The 20994-nt window shown below is 43.5% G+C and overlaps 1 protein-coding gene across 1 annotated transcript in view; it reads right to left on the reverse strand.

Annotated features, from left to right (window-relative positions):
- LOC144126023 (tyrosine-protein kinase JAK2-like) overlaps positions 1-20465 on the reverse strand; it is a 32644-nt gene extending 12179 nt beyond the window's left edge. Inside the window, exons 1-17 of the mRNA XM_077659901.1 lie at positions 20174-20465; positions 18745-19092; positions 17960-18141; positions 15820-15937; positions 15006-15170; positions 13418-13522; positions 12677-12834; positions 11034-11320; positions 10061-10299; positions 9056-9268; positions 8068-8189; positions 7832-7976; positions 5559-5715; positions 3533-3911; positions 3002-3110; positions 1254-1458; positions 538-659 (exon numbers count right to left, since the gene is read on the reverse strand). Coding sequence (XP_077516027.1) covers positions 538-659; positions 1254-1458; positions 3002-3110; positions 3533-3911; positions 5559-5715; positions 7832-7976; positions 8068-8189; positions 9056-9268; positions 10061-10299; positions 11034-11320; positions 12677-12834; positions 13418-13522; positions 15006-15170; positions 15820-15937; positions 17960-18141; positions 18745-19020 — 2982 coding nt within the window. The 5' untranslated portion in view covers positions 19021-19092; positions 20174-20465. The remainder of the gene's footprint in view (positions 1-537; positions 660-1253; positions 1459-3001; positions 3111-3532; positions 3912-5558; positions 5716-7831; positions 7977-8067; positions 8190-9055; positions 9269-10060; positions 10300-11033; positions 11321-12676; positions 12835-13417; positions 13523-15005; positions 15171-15819; positions 15938-17959; positions 18142-18744; positions 19093-20173) is intronic.
- Positions 20466-20994: the final 529 nt, after the last annotated feature.

Below are 20994 nucleotides of genomic sequence, written 5' to 3' on the forward strand. Positions count from 1 at the left end.
GCAACATGACAGGCAGTATGATCATGCAGCACCCAATTACCAACTTGCATCAAAACCAGGTTATGCTGGTGACCTTGGTTAGGAGAAAAAAAGAGTCTGGTGGCTTTCTGTAACCTAATGATATGCCGCATTTAATATTAATCACAGTGCATTTCAAGGGGACATCAGCAAACAGGCATGCACAGTAGCTTAATTGATCAATGTTTAAGCCACAAACTAAAACATCATGTATACTTCAATTTTTACACTTCTGTAGTGTATGCCATAAGCAATCTGCATTTATAAATGCATTAGGTATTCACCAGAAGGACTACAGCACCCATTTCTCTCTTTCTTCTTTCACTCCCACCATCCTCCCTTTCTTCATGGTTAGTATTGAGGTGTCCACCGAGAAGTGAGACATGTACTGCACCATTTCCTTTCCTCAAAAAACCACTAAAACCACTAAAGATTCACCAGATGTAGGAGATGTCTTCTCAGGATGATGAAAAAATTGTAACATGTCAGAACAGCCCTACAACACAAAGGGTCACTTACATTGGCTATGTCCTCACTGTACTTGATTAGTTGTGGATGAGTAATCTTTTCACGGTAAGTCTGCAGGTACGTCAACAAGGAGCCCATTTCCAGAAACTCCATAACCAGCATCATCTCAGGCTCTGGGCATTCAAGGGACAAAATAGAAGCAAGATTGTCAAAAGAAGTTCACCTACTCTTGCCTGCCCAAAAGGATGCCTGACATGAGGACAGAACATGACGGTGCACAACAGGAAGTCTAGAATTTCATGGCCAACTTTAAACTAGTATTGTTGCAAGAAATGCCAGAATTCACTTGATTCCAGCAAAAAATTGGTAAAATCTTTTTCAGTCTATACAAGCAAGACATGGCAAAACAGTTCATTGGACACTTAACTAGAAAGACAACTGGCTATATGAACTATATTCAAGAAAAACAAATGGGCAGCAGCCATAGCTAGCAAACACAAGATTAATTTGGCAAGAGAAGAATGATCCGTATGCACCAGCAGAGGAGCTGATCCTATAATTATCGCATGAAAGGTATAGCAAGTGCAACAGAAAGCTAGCAATAAGCAACCAAGTCATTCCATGCCTCAAACACTGCCAGGAAAATATTGACACACTACTGAATTTCACTACAGAAGACAAGCAGCAACACCAATGGATGGCTTTTTCAGCCTACAGTGGCCCATGTTCCGTAATGGACACAGAAAGCACCCATGATGGAAGCATACCTTCAACAAGGCCCTTGATCTCGACAATGTTGGGATGTCTCAGGCTCTTCATGATCTCAATTTCTCGCTGGAGGTCCCGAAGGCCTGACTCAGTCTGGAAAGATTCGAGTAGAGATGTCTTGCGCATGCACTTGACAGCCACCATCTCCTCTTGCAGACCAGCCCACTTCTTGAGGGATGCAGCATACACCTCACCAAAGAATCCCTGCACACACAATGTTATTTAATGCATCACGCACTTGGCAATGGCTCCAACCATAATAAAGCACAATGGCAGCCTGAATACGAGCAAATAACATCAAGCTAAGGATTCCTGCTTAAGATATGCTAGGCAGAAACTCACACAGCTTATTTCCACTGGCTGATACACCGAAGCGTAGGCTGTTTGCAGCTCCGACCCTATTCTATGTGAAACATGTTGGTTTAAGTGCCCCACCACCACTCCCAGTACTGGTGCTTGTTACCAAGAAATTATACAAGGATATGGGCCCAACCAAAGCTCAAAAGGCAGTGCTGCACACACCATGCAGAGGCTGTGGGTTTGGTTCTTAGGGTACACTTCAGCGCATACCGCATTTTCATGTGTATAACCAACCCTTGCATAGGACCCACACCTCTAATTTTGACCCCTATAATAGAAGAAAAAGTTCCCTCTTGTATAGATCGTACACTTACTGAAGAAAATACGACTATAGTCAGACACAACTCAAGAACAAAGCGAAGCGGCTTTTCCTCGTCAAAGAAACCCCTTCCAGCCAATGGTGACGGCCGATCCTCATGACCATGACAGCATGACAATGCAGAAAGTGGCAGATGAAAGGGAATGGTCCCTCCCTCCGTGGTCGGGTATGTCCCCTCCCTGCTTTTTCATGCTGCTTCCTGCATTGTGATGCTAGCAGGGTCATGGGAATCGGCCGACGCCATCGGCTGGAAGGGCATCCTGTGTCAGGGAAAACCTACTTCGTTCTTGAGTTGTATGCAACTGTAGAAACTTTTAAAACTGCGCCAAACATAGATAATTTTGTTGTCGGAAGCAGTTTTTCCCGAGAAGCTGGCCGCAATTTTAGATTCACCACAATTATTGCTATCACTGCAGTTTTTTTTAGGCTTCGTCGCCCCTGTCAAACATGCCATCATCTTTATATTTATGCAGGCTATTGCTAACTGTGCACTTCCTGAAGCTTTTGTGTAACATTTCGACTGGTATGCCCTCCATGCATCATGATCCATGGGCAAAACTGTATGTCTGAACTCTAGACATGAACCATCAATGCGAGGATGTAAAGTGTCAGCCATCTACTATTTAGCGATCAGCCCTTTGTTGGCCGCTTATCGGCTTTACATGCAATGACGACGATGCAGACTGCGGACACTGCATGGATACAGTACTATTAAGCCAAGCCCCCCACACCCCGCTGACATTCGCACAAAATTTGCAGCCCCACTTTCTGATTCTAATTTTTTTCATTTTTGTTGCGAGATATATGCAAGAAAATATGGTATACAGGCACTGGCCATTAGTCATCATAGCTTGTGGATGCCAGAAGTAGCTTAGAAAAACCAGCCTAAAACAGTCAAATTAGCTGGGTGCTTGAGCCCCAACCCATAGCAGAAAAATTAGTACTATGCATAAAAAATGCTTTCCATAGGGTTAAACATGAAGCATCATTCAGATTTCACAAACAGTGCACAGCATACGAGTAAACTGACACACTAAATTGAATTTAGTATTTCAATGCCTGGCTTACCTGGCCAAGTGGCTTTCCTTTTATCAGCTGCTGACTGTCAATGACCCATGGTGAGCCAGACACTTCCGCCAGGGGTGACGTGTTGCCAAATGATATTATGTTATCTACACTGAAAGTGAGCACAGGTGGAGCCTGTTATACTACAAATGAGCAGTGTTACTGCTACAGTTTTCAGAAAAATCTTACAAACACTTGAAAAAAGTCTTCGAATGACATTGAGCCTTGCAATCACCAACCACATAAAATGCACATGACTTCTATATATCGACACGCAAGTGCTTACAGAAATGTTCCAAGACACAGATCTGATAAAATGACTGAAATGCCTGTAACCATGGATGGAGAGCAGAAACCAACTTGCCAAACAAGTTGCCTTGTCAAATAAAAAAAAAAAAGAAATTTTGTCGCATTCATTGCCTTTCTAAGCTAGTCATCATGAAGGAGCAGTGAATTTAGGGATGCTGTTTGTGTTCAATTTTACTTTTCAGAGCAAGAAAGTAAAGAGGATGAAGGCTGGAACAGTAGACTTACTTCTCCTCCAAGCTGACCAAGCTTTCAACGTCAATGCAAGTCCCAATATCTGACTGGAGCGTCAGCTCTGACTGAACTGTCGACGTTGAGCAGCTCGAAAGGTTGTCATAGCTAACTTCCGAAGGATGCAGGCGAAAAGGATTCTTGCCCCATTTGAATCCCCGCCTTTGTGAGAGGGCTTCGCTGGTTGAGGCAGCAGACACTCCAATGGGAGCATGATGCTGTCTGATTGCCTCCAGCTTACGGTTGGCCTCAACCGGTGGAAAAGATGGAGAAGTTTTTCCCAGCATTGGACTTGCAGGGTCTGCAGGAGGCCCAGTTGGCGACGAGGCCTGCGGGTAGACTGAGGCATATGAATGGCTCCGCCTGGAGTTGTACACTGTAAGGAAACCAAAGAGTGGCAATATCAGCACAAGGAGTACTCTCTTGAGAGTAAAAGCCACGACTAATCACAAGAGCTCTACTTAGCATTGTTATGGACAGTAGCCATGAACCATTTTGGACCAGTAGACCTCAAATAGGGGCCATGTACCCATTGCAGTCAGCAAAGACAATTCTTGGTACCCTGAAGGTCTTAGCGCTCAGTGGTGTCAAGTTTTTGTTGGCTTGGCAAAAAAGAGCTGACAGAGCAACATTAAATCAATTATGTGAAATCAATAATGCCTATTCAGTATTATGTACCTTTCTAGAGCATAGAAGAACCAACAATACAGTAAACCTCGTAGATACGTTCCCTGTTAATACGCTCAAAATCACGGACATTAAAAATGTTCCATAGGGTTACACTATATTTTTCTCGGTTAATATGTTCCCGGAAAACACGATTTCCCGGCTACTACGGTTAAAATTTTGACAAATTGTGGTCGTATAACACGTTTATTGACCAACCGCGCATGTGCAAACATACAAGTGGGCCGAACGAGAGGGCACGCGACGTTTTCTGCGGCAGGCACCCGCCATAGTGGGTTCTCTGCAGTACCTTAATGCAACGAGGCGAAGCACTACCACCACCACCACCACCACCACCACCACCACTACCACCACTACCACTACCACCACCACCACCACAACGACAACCACCACCACTACTACCACCAAGAACAAAAAAATAAAAACGGTGCGCTTGCATTCATGACGGCCGTTTCTGCGGGGACGCGATACGAAGAGGAGAAACGCCGAGGTTTCTTCGCAGTGCATAAGGGAAAGGAGGTGAAGCTTCTACAAACTACAGCAATGCGCGTATATACGAACGGGCCGGGTCTGGAAAACGCCGCTTAAAAAGCATAAACACTGCGACATCAGCCGCCGCAGTGGCTTTCCCACAGTGCTTGGGTGGAAAGGGGCGAAGCATCCGAAAATGACAAGAAAGAGGTTTTGGTTACTTTCGTCACTGCCGTTGACGCACCGGATGCGTTACGAATTTCCTTCCACGCTAAAGACAGCGAGAACACGCACTGAATTCCGAGAGCACTGGAATAGAATCTGCTCAGCTCTTGTGCCAAGATATGCCAATCGACATTTTTATAAAGTGAAATTGTCAATAAATGTCTTTTTACCTCATTCAACAGTTACATTTCTCAAAATCAGGCGGTTTGGATCATACGTCTTCCCGGATAATACATTTTCCCCCACAGTTTAAAAAACGTATCAACGAGGTTTTACTTATTTTTTAAAATGCTCTCACGCTCACCCTCAAAACAAGCTCAAATAAGAACTAGGTAGTATAATTTTTTGCATGACCTACACCACATCACCATTATTGGCGTTAAAGGGGTTCAAGACACCTTTATGATGAAGAACCATTACTTTCGACCATGTTGTGGCACCACTATGTGGAAGGAAGATCAACAATTCAGTGCTCTTCTGCAACAATATGAGGCCGCACTAACAGAAAACCAATAACAGTGACGCAACATGAATCTACAATATAACATTACAGAGCTGCTGCTTTCAGGTGTGAATACTAATTGCCACTCTTTCAGGGTACTGACCAAGGTCACAAGAAACTAAGAGCACGAATGATTACCCTCGTAAAAGATTTGGTTGATGTCCCGTGTGATGGTCTGTGGTTGTGGCCGACTGTCGGGATCCAGTGACCAGCACTCTTGCAGAAGCAGGCAGATCCCGTCGTGGGTGTCAGCAGGGATCAGCAATCTCTCCCCTTCCCTGTACCTCCTCACTGCCTAGATCCAAATTAAAACAGGGTTATTTTAATGTCCACCTTATTTTAACAACGCTAGGTTTTGTTGTGCTTGCCAAGATCAGCATCACAAAGTGAATGTTTTTTTCTTTTTTTTTTTGCAGTGTGGGATCAAATAGAACCTCTAATTCGCAAAGGAGAAAATGCAGCACATGTCACTAAAACCATTACACTGTTATCTTAGCATAGCGCCTTGGTGGAAAGCGTTCAATTTACAGTACAAACGGCTTGCACTGATTTCAACTTGGATGATAAAAGCTTGTGGTTAATTGAGACAAATTTTAGAATTTTAGTGCCCCATGGCCTTTGCAATATATATTTCAAAGACAGTTGAATACAACAGCGTTCGCATAAAATTTGCACCTTTTGTGCCCTTCCACAACCTATCTTTGGAAAGAAAACGGCCTTTATGTTCACTGGCTATCTGGTAAAGGCATCATAAGGCCACGAACTAGTACATTATAAAATAAATTTTTTGCTTGAGCAGCAAAATGCCACCTTGAATGTAAAACAATGCTATGGCACTAGCTTAATAGCTCTGATAAATCTATTTCTGACCCTTGTCTCATCACGTCATTGGCAAGTAACTATGTGTTATTCAATCCAATTACATCAACCTCTTGGCTTTCTGTGGCTTCCTTCTAGAACATAGTTTGGTGAAGATAAGTACAAAATATTGAGGTGGGAAGGTCTCAATGAAGAACTACGCTCCGCTGGGTGGAACTCAATGACCTGACTTTTGAAGGCCGCTCACGCATGCATTTTGTCATTGTCGTCATCGTCAAGACCACTGATAGTCACTTTGTTGTTGACTAGGAAACACTACCTCACTCGGCAAACGCATCACACCGGTGTACGTTAGGGTAGAGTGTGAATGACATTGCTCGAGACTGGTCACATGCACTGTCTCGAAGGGTGGCGTAGCGGACAGGGACTTGGGGTGGAGTGGTGCAATCTCAAATGCGACATCAGTCGCTAAACTTAATATACAGTAATGGCCTGTGTAAAACAGCAGAAGGCAGAAGTTTTTTGCACGAGCCCACATGGTAGGCACAGCAGGATGAGAGAGAGATCTTATAGAGTAGTGGACATCACAACGGTAACTGTCATAGCAGCATTTTGGAGATCCTTCAGAGGCAGACAGCCTGTGGGGAGCGATCTAGTGGACAGCATCAGCTCGGGTGAAGGCATCACAAGCACCAGTATTGACAGAGTCAGCAGCAAGCAGAAAGGTGTCGAAGGGCAGTAATGGGTCCCGCCCAAAGAGGAGATAGAAGGGCAAGTACCCAGCATCTCCACCAAAAGATACTATGGGGAGGTCTCTACAATGACCTGCACTCCACTGTGTGGAACAACGTCGCTCATGTGGCCCTTTTTTATGACTGCTGCTGCAGGTGATGAAGGTTCGAGCCACGTTGGCCGTGACACCACCTTTAGCAGGCACTGAGCTCTTCCGACACTGGGGCTTCGTTGGCCCTCCGCCGTTCGCCTGCGAGGGGCGCAGCGGGGTTTACGGAGCTTCTCCCAAGCGGACACCCCTAAAGAAAGCCGGGCGCCAGGCCGGGGGCCGCTTGTACCCATTTTTACCGGTGGGTGTCCGGCAGTGGGTTTCGAACCGACCACCTCCCACAGTCTAGACGGGCGCCCAAACCACTACGCCACGGCTGCGGTATGTACACTCCCTCCGACCGTGGCCGTCGTCAAGACCACTGATAGTCACTTCGTTGTCGATCTCCAAGGAGATCAAATTAACATTAGCGGATTGCAGTCTCTTGGTCATATGTACAGCTTGTTCTTTGGTTCTCCCGAACCAAGGAACAAAGCATATTTTTCAAGTATTCTGTACTGTCCCACACATTTTGCAGTTTCATCAGCTCTAGAAAATCTATAGCATGGATACTTTATACACACAGCTTGTTATGTTGTATGTAGAGCATCTCTATGTCTATAGAGCACAATCCAGTTTCTGCCTATGGTACTTTGGGCCAAGATAACAAAAATTGGAAGCATTAGTGTTTTCAGTGCAAACCTTACACCTACACGCATAACTGAATCAAAGGAACTCAAAAGTGCAGACACTGTAACTTTAAGCTTCTCACCTCTGTGACAGGCACTCCAGCCATTGGCTGTTCCCCAAAGCTGAATATTTCCCATAGAGTGGTTCCGAAGGCCCACGTATCCGCCTTGATTGATGATTTAGCCATACTGAGATTGTGATAAAATTCTGGTGGGATCCAATGTATGCTGAAAAAGAGACAATGTTAGCGAGATTATAACCGTCAGTCAGGATGCATCACTGTATTGAAAAGCTTCACAGAGAACAGAAAAAACTTACTCGTCATTCATGTAGACAAGCAAACCAGGGTCCGAGAGTTTAACACAGAATGCATTGGCTTCATGTTGGGAGACAAGGATATTTCGGCACCTGATCTTCCCGTGAACACATCCTTGTTCCTCCTGCACAAGGTTGGCAAAAATCACACAGCATTACTATAACAAAAAAAAGAGGTGCGTACAACTGAGTGACACAGTGTACTAGAATACTCAAATGAATTAAGCTTGTACTGGACACAGCACTGCTGTGAATGAACAGTCACAACTTGCCCCGAAGATGTTCACACATACAACATATTTGAAGCACAGCAAGTGGCGCGAACTCAACACTAGTAGTTTTAAGGTGTACTAGGAAAGGAAGAAGGTGATTACTATTGTTTAAACATAAATGAGGAAGACACTTCAACTAAAATCAGCCAGTCTTTATGCCTTGTGTCATCACATTCTGTAAGCGGCTGGCTTAGTGCCAAACGTACCAGCCTTTGCACTCCCCCAGGTGTTATCACTAATATGCTTGGCAAGCAATAAATGAAGTGTGAAACTAGAAAATCGAGAAACAGCAGGATGGTGTGCAAGTGATTCTGCCAGCTCTGTTCACCTGTGACCAGAAGGAATACCTGCCTATCTCACTGCCATGAGATGTAATCAAGAAATGCTCACAGTGATCAGTGTATCTGTTGCTGTATAAAGAAATTTCGTCACTTTATAGCTAGTACCTTTGCAGGGCTCCTGTTAAAGATCAAGTTACTACTTTCCTCCATGGCTGACTGCCTAAATCATTGAGGTTATATTCCAAAAATGACCCCGTTAAGCATATGCCACTACTTAAAAGCTCCACGAGTGCAAATTCTGCACTTCTGGGGACAAACAGATACAGAGTTCCCACATCTGCCATATCAGCCCATGGAGACATGATGTGCAACAGACATGTGGCTCTGGGTAATGTAGCATTTGCATTGCAAATGAAGCTCAATAAATGCACAGCTCACCAGGTACCAGAGGGCACGAGCGAGCCCCTTGGCCGCTTCTACCAAGTCGACAGCTTGCAGCTGAGGCCTGTGCAGACGCAGGTAGGCATCCAGGGAGCCCAAAGGCAGGAACTCGCACACGAGGCCAAAGCTGCCTGAATGCACCATGCCCAGGGAGTTCACGATGGCCTCACACTGCCAGAACAGCATCCGGTCACACTGCACCATGAACTCCTGAGCACGGAGTAACACACAGCGATCAGTCATAACTTAGCAGGTGGCCCTTATATACAAGAAAAAGATTCACCACCTCGCTATTCGTATTTGGATGCATGAGTCCTGCATTGGCAGGCCTGCACCAACCAGCCTCTGCTAACAAGGCACAGATCTACAAAAAATGATCAACCGATTTCTACAATCATCCACACATCTCTGTAGAACTCTTGAACGGAGCTCTCCATTTTCAATTTATGACAATCGCTGCAGTCTGGCGTGCCCGATATGTCTTTTTGAAGACAAGAAGAGTTAAACGCAATCCATGAGAATGTGCGTAGATAATAAGGTGTTGCTTCGAGGCTCAGTCTACTCGTAAACAATGCATTGTACTCAATTGTGCACCAATCAAGCGCTCTAGACAGGTGTGTGGACGACTGTACTACAGCATGCAACTGCAGTGGGGAGGGGGGACAAAAATGGGGACATAAAAAACAAACCACTAACTTCCAGGGGGTTCGGTATTTCAAATATGCACTCATACAGTAGGCCGACAGTGTAGCCAGGAACTTTTTTTTTGTTTTTCAATTTCTGAATATGGTTTCACCATCGATATAGAATATAACAAGCCCATCGTTGAATAGAATCCTACTTTATTTTAATGAGGTTCAGTCAAATCTAAGCAGCATGTCCATGAATATCAGCCAAATTGGTCCAAAAGTAAGCTCAGAACGTTATTGTGGCTGCAGCACTGTTTCACCAAAACAGAGGCAGGTCAAGGTAGTCACTAAGCCAGGCAGTGGCAGCAGTCACCTTAAGATGGCTGTCTTCCAGGTGGGGCTTCAGGGCTTTCACAGCAACTTCCCGGTACTGGCTTCTGTCCCGATGCAAGTATGCCCGGCGCACAACTGTGAACTTGCCAGGCAGTTCGTCCTTGCGATTTTCTGTGAACACCAGTGCTCCAGAGTGGATGCACTCACGTGACTCCCGCTTTTGTGCCAACTTCTCCACGTCAAGAGCTGACGGGCGGCACAAAAGCAGCTGTGTTTTGTCTGCAGAGAAGACAAGACCCATTCGCCAGAAGTGAACATGTGAAGTTCAATACGTGAGACTTTATACCACATCTTAAAAAGAGCCGAGTTCTGTCAGCTTAAGTGAAAATATCAACAGCATAGTTCTTATGCACTCCCATTGATGAAAGAGCACACTACTCAGGGAACTCAACTGCAAAAGAAAGATGTGTTTTAGGCTTTAACAGCAATTCCACATGAGCTGTAAAATTAATTTTAAAAATTCTGAGGCCCTCAACCAGTACACTGCAATGACCGAAAGCAGTAGCTAGCACATCCCCTTCCTTACAACTCAAGTGCTTGAGAGGCACGAAGGGGGGGGGGGGGGGGGGGGGGGGGGGGGGGGTAGTGTACATTCAACTTGTTAAGTCAGTTTGGCCAATTGGCTGCAAACTCCAGTGAACAATATTTCTTTATATTCAACCAATATCACTATCTTATCTGAAGCGTGGGAAACACAGCATTCTTCCGGCATATGCACCACTATAACACCAGAAGCCCAGTTAGATGGAATTCCAGCATGATTAACTGAATATGTCAAGATGCCCTGCTTGGCATATGGCAAAAAGAAAAGGCAGCATTATGCAGCAGTGAAAGGTAAATCACTACTAGGTCTTTTAGAATAAGAAACGATATAAAGCTCTCTTTCCGCTCTGATGATCCTAACTATTGCTGTCTCTCATTCTTTTTAAAGAGAAAACAAATCAACAGCTCACCATACTCGGATGGAGGTACACAGTATCCAAGCTCAACCTCCAGGGTCGGACGGACAGCTTCACTGACTAGCTTAGCCATTGTAGGGTACATTCCCTCTTCTGGTGCTGCTTCATCGAGTGCAAAACGCCCATCTTGAAGCTGCACAATGCGTAGTGTCTCGGGAGCTGCAGTCTTTCCCAGGAAGTCCAGCCGATACTCCCGGTAGACAGAAGAGCTCTGACGAATCAGGTACCAGCCTGCTTCATGTCCACCTTTCTCCTGCAGCTTCTGGTATGCAAACTTCGCCCTGTGAATAGAAGCCATGATGTTGAATGCTCACCATGTCTTTCCAGTAGACATCCACTAAGACCTGGTTTGTAGTTGAGCTTAATCAGCATCAACAGTTAGCCAGTACTACAGCTTTCATGCTATCACCCGCGAAAAGTTGCTACGTTAAATTACACGTTACATTATATTTTCTTAGTAATACTACTTGGCCCCTTTTTCACTATTCTTTACTCATTACATGCACCTGGGGTCCCCTGTTGAGCACAAATATATGATGCATAGAAATGTAGAGGTTTCCTTCTTCAAAATAAAATCAAATGAAAATTGCTTGCTCACAGTTTATAAATCAATTTCCATTACTATGAACTTGTTGAGGATATGAGAAACTAGCGAAATGATTTAAAATTACAATTAACCCATTAAGGGCCGACGTTGCAGATAAGGTACGGGGCGCAAAAATGTGAATAGTTTTAATTTCTGCCTGTATATCCACTTGAACTGCTAGCATACTGCAAGTAACGCTCTGCTCCAACATATTTAGCAATGCAAGGCCTAAGTATAAGCTGCCAGAGATGCAGGAGGCCCACGAAAACATAAATTCGTGCAAAAGCTGGCCCTAACGCAAAACAGAACAAAATTTATTTGATCATAATTCTGCATTCACAGATGATAGAGCAGTTTTGAATTTTTCACTTCAATTACTGCATGCACATGCTTCTTATCACATGGTTTTGTTGACCTTAGGCACTAAGATATTATAAAAATTAGCTCAAATCAACTAATAATTATTTTTTCTTAATGAATCTCAAAGTTTTTACATTTTTTCAATCAAGAAATTCATACCTTTTATTTGATGTTTTCAATGAATAAGCATTAATAGGTTAACAAATGCACTTCAAATCTAGAGGAAATCTAACCTTTAGTTACTAGACGGGAAAATTTCTATCACAATGGTCAATGCTTGCGCTTGAAAACAGGCATTGTAGACCTGGCCCTACAACTCCTATATGCTCCGCAATGCCTGGTTTGAATTGCTGTCTTGTGTGAAGAGCTTTTCAGCCAGTTGAACTCCTACTTCAAATGTCAGCTGCACTCAACCATAACACGTGGTCGCGTCATTCGTTTTCACTGCTGTTGTCATAATTAAAGCTGCGCAGCTTTCCGGAACTTCCTGCAATCAACCCTAACTACTTCTTTCATCAACTACTTGGTCATGAATCATGATGCATGGCATGCAATTTATTGCATACTTAGGATACTGCTTCTTCACACAGCTCTCTTAACAAAACTCACTCAAATTCCATACAATATAGCGTTGAATGCAGTGTGCTTTCTTCACACTATATTCATAAAAAAATAAACGTATCTTCTTTACCCTACTGGTCCGTGACATCTCATTGCTCGTAGCATGGTCAGCGATGGCGTAGGAAGGTTAATACACAGGTTCACAGTCCACTTCTCTGTCAGCCGATAATAGCCATCAAGGAGGGACACAAAAGAATGCATTTGACTGATGCTATCAAACTTGAGGTTCTGCAATGAAAGAGAGGTGGCAAAATATGTCAGGCCACAGACTTTACACTACAAGTGGTGTGCTGCTACTGGGCACCTGTTACTTTCTGGTTCATTTGCTGTAGCCACAAAGATTACGTTTGAAACAATAAGTGTTCAGGTCTCAAGCGTACAGAGTACAAAGACACGTTCTGTTGATCCTACACAAGAATCATGCCTGCAAATATGTGCTACGGTGCATTTCTTCACAATGCATCATGCTTGTAAATGTGTACACATATGCTAAGGACTCGAATGCAATGAGCAACTGAAACAGGTAAAATTTCGCTAAGTACTGCAAGAATCATCTACAGACAGTTATTCCCAACAAAGAACCAAAATATACAAGAATGTTAAAAGAAAAAAAAGGAACACCAAGAGCCTGTAAGCTTAAAATTCATAAAAGTTCTTATAGAGTAAGCTGGGTAACTATGTTGCTAAAATTATAAAAGAATTGGTGCACCATGATTCAAGAGAAACTGGATATCAATGACAGTAACAAGAATGTTCAAGTTATTGAAAGCTTCCAGTGTAGACTACTTGTACAAAAACACATTTTCCTCACCTGGGGTATGCCGTTGCGACGACTGATTTCAACAGTGCAGTGGGACGGCACCATGTTCACAAAACACAGATCACTGATGGAGCATATTTGTGTCCAGGCTGCATTCTGGGATAAAACAAAAAATCTGAGAAACAAAAGAGGCATGCACAAGCTAATCTGGCACACCATGACTAAAATGAGTTCAAAATAAGCAACGCTGAATATCTGCACATGATTAAACACCTTCCTGCTTTATAAAACCTCATAGCATTAAGCAACTTGCAGGGAAAGGAAGGCCATAACTGGTGCAAAGTAGGAGCAATTCAAAACCACTACACGAGGTCTCTTTTTTTCTGTCAACTTAACTGATGACAGTGATGAACATCGGCAACTGTTGCAGTGACACTGTGGAATGTCGGCATACACACTGGATTTACTGGTTTGCACATGGCAAGCAAGAGAAATTAGATTTAAAGGACTGTCTTTTGCAGCTTGTTAGGCCCAGTTCCAATATGACTGCACTCTATGCACTTCGTGATAGAGCACAATTAGGGCATCTACAACAAGGGCACCTTCAAGTTCCCTGTTGTTTATTGAGATTAGCACTTGCAATAGCCTTAAACGTGTGCTCGATTTCTGGACCTGTACACAAAATGTGCAAACACAAAAAACCGTCATTGTATGAACTAATATAGGCAGATAAAGCTGTTTTCATTTAAGACAGAGATGCAAGCCAAGTACAGATATGGACAAGCAACGTTTTAACGGCGCGAAAGCAGAGTCCAATCCAGTATCCTTGGATAGACGGATAGAAGCTGCTGCCAAACTGGACCAGCAGCATTACTGCGCCAACGACTGCAACAATCTGCTACATGCAGCCGCTGGGTCTGATTCAGCTCTTTAAAAAACCAGGCCAGTCAATTTCTCGAGCACTGGTGATGATTTTACCATACCAAGAGTAAGTGCCAAGCAAATTCTCAAGTCGTATTTCTTGAATATTTAAACAATAACCAAATTTACTCATATTTCTCGGTTTTCCAGTTTTTCTCAGATTGGAAACTCTCCAATAATGCAAGCAAAGTGGTGTGCTTAGCTCCAGTACCCTAATGGCACACAACTTACTAGATTACTACTTCTGAACCAGACAAACTATGTGCCCATGTCGACAGGGCACTTGAGAAGGTAATGCAACAGCAGACCAGAATAAACTGCCACCCCTGCTATGCAGTACTTCTCGAATGTGTGATATAATTAATAACACTGATCTGCAGATGGCTTCCGAATATACACCACTCAGGGTACAAAAGGGTAAAAAGCTGTGTTCTGTTCACAGATGGTGCTTGCATTTCATTCCAGCCTGGTCATTATTATCACTATCTGGATTATGTTCACTGCACGACAAATTCCTCTCGTAGCGCTTTCCAATTATTCCTGTGTTACATAACCTGTAGCCACCTCATGCAGCAAATGTCCTAGTCTCATCTCTTCGCCATGATAGCATATGATTACCCACATGCATTCCTGCAAACTCCCCCTCTCCCTAGTTATCCTCATCAACCTAGACATGCAGGTCAGTTCATAGCCAATTATCTATAGCAGTAAAACACACCTCCTTTGGCCCTCTGGCACGCATTCGCAGACCAGGAAGCTGTGCATGATATGGGTTGACCTGCAAAATCACCTCCCACACACGGCCATCTGTGTCCACTTGGGATCCAAACTGCTCACATGAGTATTCAGGTACAATACTGTTGAACTCATTTACATAAATTTCCTGCAAGCAAGAAGAGAATGGCATGACACAGGCATTTACAGGGGACAAAGAACCTTAAAATTGAGCTCTTATGAGTATGACGAAAACTAAGCATCACCACCAAACCTTAAAAAGCTCAGTGCAGCAGTACTCCTTCAACAGCTTTTTTTAGTGGTCAGAAAGCTTTACTTGATGTTTGATATAAACAGAACCCAGCATGAATGAGGGGCTGAAAGCAGTCTCCCGACAGTAGACTCCGTGACAAAACCCGTGCACACAGATTGCTGTGCTCGAAGTGTTGCATAGAAACAGTTAGTTTAATAAAGTTAAGTAAAGAGTGGAGCACAATTAAGCGAAAAATTTTTTATGCACAGAAGGAACAAATCTGACACAACAAGTTCTACACTTTCCCACTGGTTTAGTGTGTGTTCTACCAGAAAACAAAAATGTTGCTTACATCCAATGCTTCTGTATATTGAACAGTGCTGATCTTTCTTGACATAGAAGCCTGTGTTCCCTAATCAATGCATAACTGCTGCATTCCCTATCTAGCTGGCATCTCAAGCTCTTCCATAGCATTATACAGCAGCTTTATGAGCAGTAAAATTATCGGAAGACACTGGTATAATAGAAGCAATAACTAAACATCAATGAAGAAACACAGTCTTACCTTTACACGCTGAGCATTCTGCCGGCTATTCTGCCAGCACTCATTAAGGGCAGTCATCATGCGAGTTTTCAGGACACGCATCTTCCAAGGCCCAACTAGTACCGAAGGCATAAAGTCACTGTAGAAGAAATAAAATCAGAAAGCCAGACATATTAACTACAGCATTAGCATGGTAAAATTGTGCAGTCACTATAAAAAAAGCCGGTAGTCTGGTTTCAGTACATTATTCAAGTATGTAATGAGAAAAAAGTATTCATTGCATCAACAACAAAAAAAAAACAGTTGCTCGTTTTTAGCCCAAAGTTCTTCAAGAGGTCCAAGCAGCCCAAGTTCCAAAAGCTTCCGAGAAGTTCCAAGAAGTAGTTCTTTTTAAATACTTAGCAAAACAATTATAAAACAGCAAAAGCAGGAAACTGAAATTAGTCATGCAGCCAAAGGCAGGATTTTGCATAACATATCAAAGGCATCAAAGACACCACCTACATCAATCAGCAAAACTCTCATACAAACATAGAAAGCCTCAATTAGAAAGTGCAAGTGATGATGCCTATCGTGAAATATCTAAAATGACCAAAACAGGCATGACAACATCTCACCCAGCAAGTACAAAAAAAAAAAGACACCATTCAATGCAACTGAGGCTACAATACAAGTGCGCGGGAGCCTGACATTAAAACTGATTTACACAAAAATGATGTGCAAAATGGCTCTGTAATTTGGAAACAATTCCTCTAGCATAAGTAAACATCACAAAGCCCATGATGTTGCCTTTGAGAAAAGGCTTTAAGTGTCAGGATCTAAACCAAGGAAGGGTTAGAGATGAATGCAGCAGAGCGTGCTTTAAAGAACACATAGTGTCCTCTGCAGCCACAGTGTCTGACAATAACGTACCTACTTTTGTTCCCACATTACCAGATGCCACTAAGCAAAACTACGCAATAAATACAAGCCTTGTTTTACAACAATGTATGCTCAGCATTAGACACAAACTGAAGTTTGCCTACACTGACTGGCCACCGTGTTCTCTGAAAAGCAGCCTCTACAGGCTATAAAAGGAAAAAAAAAAACAAATACAAGTATCGTCACCATACGCCATTTCTCAAACTAACGGCGACGATGACAATGCTTTTTTTTTTTTGTTGCAGATCTCAGCGGCCAGACCACACTACCATTCATTTTTAGCTGAATCAGAGTTGGTGATCGCAGAGTTCTTTTCAGCATCAATGCTGTAAGTTTCAAGTAAGTGGTGAGAAATAAATGTGCCATTTTTAAACCTTGTTTTCTAAGCAATAAATGCCCCTGTTCTTGCCGAACAAACACCAACCGAACCACGAAAAGCCAAGCAATAGATTTTTGGTAAGACCAGAAATTGGATAAAATTATATTTAGTGTCCCTTTCTATTTATTATGCACTTATTTGCCATTAGGCATATAGCTCAAAACGCCAATTCAAACTATGCAACTACTTAACCTAAATATGGCTAGAACTTTTTTTTGTGATCCATTCCTTCGATATTCTCCAGTAATGCAACGCAACAAATGGCACTTTCTTGCACAGCAGCAGTTTAATGGCAATGTGTGGACATCACCTGCACCCTCGCCAAGAAAAATCAGATGACTCATTCAGAGTACAAAGACCATTTAAGGTCACATAGTTTGCATGTGTAGCCTTTCTAATACAACTACATTACACAGTAAGCACTCAGAAAGAATTCTGACACACCTCTTAATAACAAGTGATTTACCTTTAATTCTACTCAGAAAGTCTCTTGCCAGTGCGGCCTGCTTGGGCTTGTAAACATAACCCATAACATAACAAAGCTAACATAATGCATAGTACCAGAAAAGAACAAGGCACATGGTAAAAGCGCTGTACATGTTTCACACGTTTCTTTGGTCTTTGAGTAAGGAATTCTGACCGCAAATGCTTGTATATATAAATGTGCGAAAAGCTTTAAATAAACTAGTGTTAGTTCATACTATCCCAAATTGTTCCCACCATGGAACTCAAGTAGCACATGCTGCACCGAAAAAAAATATATGAGTGTAGAAAGAAGCTTCATTCCTGAAGTGTGATGGCATGCAAACCTTTGTGGCATATCAGAGGATGCACAAAATGAATTGATGTCCTCATGCACACCTAAAACTGTAGCTGCCCTGCTGTGGAGTCTGGCCGAGCTCTATGAGGTGTCGCACCACGTCAGTGATCACCAGGCCCAGAGTTCGGCTCTGCACTTTGCTCTGATGCAGCTCAGGCACACGGCCACACACAAAGTCCTGCCGCATCTGGTGGTATACGTAGTTCAGCACTGCCTCTTCCTCCTGCAGAAGGTTGGAAAATAAAACAGAAAATATCGGACAGGCTGTTGATGAAAACTGACAAGTGTTATAAGCATAACTTACTACTAACACCTCACTCAATAAATTATAGCAGCAATGCACACAACTCCCCTTCCTCAACCATAATGTGAACATGCTAACCAATGAAAAATATTGTTGACATACACCCAGCAAGAAACAGCCTCCAGAATCAGCTATATCTAATTTGCCTACATCTCACTGCTCATAGCTACAAATATAATGACCCATCCTCTAGCCATATACCTTTTACCTCCTTTAACATCCACTCTACCAAACAGCTCCATCCTGTACAAGACATGCTGAGGATCTATTTCCACACAATAAAAGTGCACAACGTTAAGCACCTTCAGTTTCAACTTGTCTGCACCACCTGCCATCAATACAATCTTGCACATCTAACCAGTGATAACAAGCACCCTTTGCAATCATCAAAATACATTGCAACGGGTACCATGAAAATATAGCAGCAAAATTACAGGGAATTAAAGTAATTTTTGAGTGCTTTTTTTTTGTTTCCAATGTTAACACAGTTCTTGAATCATAATAAAAATAACACTCTCTTGCCTTGATCCTCTCTAAGTTGGGAGGCTTGAAACGCAGGCGGAAATGAACGTTCACTGTCTTCTCCTTGTCCTTCACAGCAGCAGATGGTGCAAACCAAATGTCCAAGTCCGGGTAGTAGAGACCAAAAAGCTGGCACATTACGGGGCTGATGCCACATGTTTTGGCAGCCTGAACACACAAGTCCTCAGCAATGCGCACTCCAGAGTTGCCTGGAACTACCAGAGGTTCGCATGGTGTGTAGAAGTGGATGCGCACAGCCTCATTTGCAGAAACCATGGCTGCGAAGTGGTGTTAGACTGTGACCAACCAGCGTTGTAGTCGACCGCAGTGTTTCTTGCATCAGGTCATCTTAGAATGAAAAGGAAGACAAGCGAGAATAATACGGCCATGTAACACTACGACAACTTTCAGGATGAGAACTATATCGCCCAACTGAATTCATGAAGTTTAAACGTAACACCCTCCTCCGAGTGCTGCTGCAGACAGAAACCTCTATGCTGCACCAACAGCTACTCTGATGCGTGGGTACCATGTCGCGTAAGATGTAAACCAGCAAGGAAATACAGGACGGAAAGGAGACACAGACAAAGCTCTAAATAACCTCTTGGTATGAATATATACAGTAACAGTTATCAAAGAAAGGTAAGAAAAGGCAAATAACTTGGCAGCTGTTATTTAATGATTCATAAGGAGAAGGCTGTTCATAAGGAACGAAACTTGAGAACAGGGACGAACTTTTTTCCCCCTGCGCTGTGAAGTCCTCGTTGTTTCATTGGCCCAAACCGCTACCTTATAGTGACGCCTGTTAGTTCAGCGCTGTCTGTCTGTGTCTTAGGCCTGTCCCCTATTTCCGCGCTCGTTGCCACCGCCTGAATATGCACGAATCGGCCCTAAGTTAACTCTTCTGACACACGTAACACAATACCTGCCGGGGCTAACCTTTACGACAGCACGAAAAAAGTGTCGGGACGAACTTTCAGCTCCACAGTGGACGTTAGCAAACAGCATACGTCACTGCTGTGCGCCTCGACTGCGTCGCCGCTTGTGCGTGCATGTGAACTTCTGTCCCCAGCAGTACTTTGAGTTAGGTCGCGCATGTGAAAGTCGGGCCGATTTCACGCTACCTTTCACACAACACATGTACTGCCTACGAAAAAGTATCGTGGTGAGCAATAAGCAATTTTTTTAACAGCAAACAGAAAAATGGGTGAAAGTCCATCTTATTCGATTCCCTGCGAAGCAATACCGCAGTAAAACATAAGACGAAGGGAGAGATCAAGGAATATTATGACTGATATGACAGCGCGTTTTTGCCGACAGCGCATTGTAAGACGCACCAGGCTCGAAAGGCCGACCCTGAGGCTTGTTCCGACATACAATGGCATTTCCGCATACTTGCAATTTTCGCCTCAATATTCAGAAGGCTCACCTGAGTACAACGACAGGTTGCTCTGCAACAAGCAGATGAACGTCCAAACCGAAACAAGTTCATTGATAAATTGCGGTGTCGGTATTGATAGCAAATTATTTATCCCGATGGCAGTACGCAATGAAAGCCGACTTTGCCGGTCGCACGGAAACCCGTGGCAATCAGAAGTAAATCAAACCACCGAAAGTTTACACCAAATGCAAAAGTATGCTCAGATACTGCTCCTTTCTACGAAAGTACAGTGTCCTATCGCTGTTTACAACCTGATCATTTTTCTCCGAAAACCGCAACCGCAGCAGTGTGGCCAACCCATTTCCTTAACGTTTTCAAATGTAGCGGCGCGCAAGCAGTGAGAGAAAGATCAAATAAATTGCGTTGCGAAAAATTTTAAGCTTTCGTGGAGAGATAATAATTATTAACAATGTTTCGGGTGTCAAACTCTTGCGGTAGTGAATCCCGCCATCGCAGAAGGTCGAAGCGGTCGAGTGAAGAGCGTAGAAACGCTGTGTTAAACTTCGTCGAGCACGAGCGTTTTTGCACTTTATCGAGATCGAAAAGTGGCCCCTACGACCAAGTATCAAAAATAAAACCACAAAAATGCGCTCAGCAACCGAACGCCAGCGGTTCACTGCATCGTCCTCCCTGCCCGGCGAGATAGCGAAATCAGCTACTGAGCATCCAGGACGTAGACGCGCATGATGCACATACTCGTATATGATATGGCGGTATGGCCAAAGTTGGGTATGGCAGTCATAGGCGTGCACAGAGGTGGGGCAAGAGGGCAGCGATCCCCTCAATTGGCATGAGGGAAGAGGGGAGGG

Source organism: Amblyomma americanum, chromosome 3 (assembly GCF_052857255.1).
Source record: "Amblyomma americanum isolate KBUSLIRL-KWMA chromosome 3, ASM5285725v1, whole genome shotgun sequence".
Taxonomy (NCBI): domain Eukaryota; kingdom Metazoa; phylum Arthropoda; class Arachnida; order Ixodida; family Ixodidae; genus Amblyomma; species Amblyomma americanum.